Source organism: Arachis ipaensis, chromosome B05 (assembly GCF_000816755.2).
Source record: "Arachis ipaensis cultivar K30076 chromosome B05, Araip1.1, whole genome shotgun sequence".
Classification (NCBI taxonomy): Eukaryota; Viridiplantae; Streptophyta; class Magnoliopsida; order Fabales; family Fabaceae; genus Arachis; species Arachis ipaensis.
In genome coordinates, this window is record NC_029789.2 from 147,446,611 (window position 1) to 147,449,156 (window position 2,546).

At 33.2% G+C, this 2,546-nt stretch overlaps 1 protein-coding gene across 1 annotated transcript in view; it reads right to left on the minus strand.

Annotated features, from left to right (window-relative positions):
• LOC107644864 (BAHD acyltransferase DCR) overlaps nucleotides 1–2,546 on the minus strand; it is a 4,210-nt gene continuing 1,664 nt past the window's right edge. Inside the window, exon 2 of the mRNA XM_016348809.2 lies at nucleotides 1–1,254. Coding sequence (XP_016204295.1) covers nucleotides 370–1,254 — 885 coding nt within the window. The 3' untranslated portion in view covers nucleotides 1–369. The remainder of the gene's footprint in view (nucleotides 1,255–2,546) is intronic.

Consider the following 2,546-nt stretch of genomic DNA (forward strand, 5'->3'; position numbering starts at 1 on the left):
AAAACCACAGGAACTAATTACTTATTTTATATATGCATTCAATCAATAACCATAACCATAACCATAACAATAACCAATAATCATATCCATAACCATACATGGTTAATTACTAAGAACGAAAAACCCACAATCATAATAAAAATTGAAAATTACATGACATTAGTATAGATAATAACAAGGTAACTATTCATATAAAAACAATATTTTCATGCAAAAATATAGATAAGAATTGCATTAAATAATTTGACATATATATATGTCAATATCTTATCTATTATTTTTACCTGAAAACATGGATCTTCAAGTGAATAACTACCGAATAGCAATAATGACCTAATTTTAATTTATTGGAAAGAGAGAATGAAAATGTTAAACCTCAAGAAGGAAGTCTTTGTCTTTCTCCAAAATCTCCATAGCATGAGGGTCCAAAGTCAACTCAACATCAATGCTCCTACCACCACTCTTGCCGGGATACAAATAAATCATACCATCAAATTTGTTATTGGTTCCACTTCTCACATTTTCAGGCTTCCCCCATCCAAAATCAATGTCATAAACTTTAAACCTAGGAGAGCTTCCCACAGCCACACAATTCACTCCAGCATCCTTGAATTCAAAAATCTTTGGTGCACTCTCCCACTCTTTGTTTCTTTCATCAATTGCTTTAGCATTGTGGGCTTCAATTGCTTTTTGGATCAATGATGCACCGAATTGTGGTGGATGGGCCAACAGAAGCCCACCTGCTGTCACCGTGAATATGGCTTGGATAAGGTTTCCAAAATAGGCCTCTGGCATTGGTGGGTCGATCCGTTTTCTACAATCTACGAATACGGTAAAGACTGTGTAGTCTTCGGGCTTTAGGTTACGGGCCAGGGTTATGTGGCGCCAAACATGGGCCGAGAGAGCTTGGAATGTTGAGAATGCCTTTGAGCCGTCCGATGGTGGGTTTTCGTTGACCGTTGACTTGATCTTGTCGATGGCAGACTCGGAAAATTTGAAGATCTTTTCTCTTAATTTGGGCTTGGGCTTTTCCTCATTCTCGGATGGAAGCCCATTGGGCTCCGGCAATGAGAGGTCAAGCTTCACGCGGGTGTTTCGGGCCTTGGTCCGGTCAAGGAAGGGTGGGGCTACTGTTGATGGTGCGCCGCTGCAGATCTCGGCCCATGAACTCATGAATTGCCACGTGGAAGTCCCATCAAGGACTGCATGGTTGAAGGCACAGCCCATTGCAAGCCCATCTTTCAGTTTGGTCAGCTGTTCACAACACACAAAAAAAAAATCTCTTAAATATTTTCCACATAGATTAAGTACTTGTTTGGGCACTTATTTTGATAATGAAAAAAGATATTTTTATATTTTTTAGCGTGTTTGGCAAATTTTTAGTAGTAAAAGTAAAAGTACTAGGAAAATAAAAAAATATTTTTTTAGAAGCTGTAATTTACATATTTTTTTAAAAGATATTTTTCTCTTAAAAAAAGATATTTTTCATGTAATAAATAAAAAAAAAGTACTTTTATATTGTTATATCCAAACTTAATTGATAGATAAAAATATCTTTTTGCATGAGATACCCAAATATAAAATTACTTTTACTTTTTCATAAGATCTTTTAAAAAAAGATAATTCAAAAAAAGATATTTTCTTAAAAACTCATCCAAACAAGCTCTAAATTTAGTATAAAGGTAATTTCAAAATAGGGTAACATGGGGTGATTTTTCACCATGCCTTATCTTGAGAGCTTAAAACTTTCAATTTATTAGACTACCTACACCCTTACCTTTGTATTGAATGTGACATGGTTCTATTTATTACCACAATGAAAAGTTAGAGATAGCAAAGGCAATGGTCCCAAACTGACCCTTTAATTTATGAAAACATTTATCAAGATAAACTTAAAACCTGTACTTTGGGAAATAAGTATTTAAGCACTTATGATTAAGGGAGTTTCATTTCCATGTAATTGTATGTTATTATACACTCAAAAGTTGAAAAAAAAAAAGTACTAATTTAAGAAAACATTTAGGAAGGTGTATTGTTACTAAATACTAATATTTTTTTTTTCATGCAAAAGCAGAGTCTCATGAATTGGTAATCATGAATATCACATGCAATGCAGCATGCAAGTCACTAAATGTGGTAGTTGAGTTCAGTTGCCTTGGATTGGGTCCATTAATATATCTGTTACTAGGACCATTCTAAAATTCAACTTAATGATTTGAACCAAATGAAAGGGAAGAAGAAGCCGTTTCCAGTTTCAACTCATTAATAATCCTATTAAATAGCCTACTCATTCTTGTTTTGACAACTTGCTAAGCTAAGTAGGATATAAGAGAGACTAACTAATTTGCATTATATAACTAAGTTAACCTACAATCTCATAACTAAAGTCTTAATCAATTTACCTTATAAGTTATAACATAAAACAAGTACATCTATCATCACCTTTTAAAAATGGTGTAAAATATGTGTATATTATGTTGCATTATGAAGCTATATCCAAATTAAATCCTTCTTTTAAAGACACATTTTAAAAATACATAAAGAAA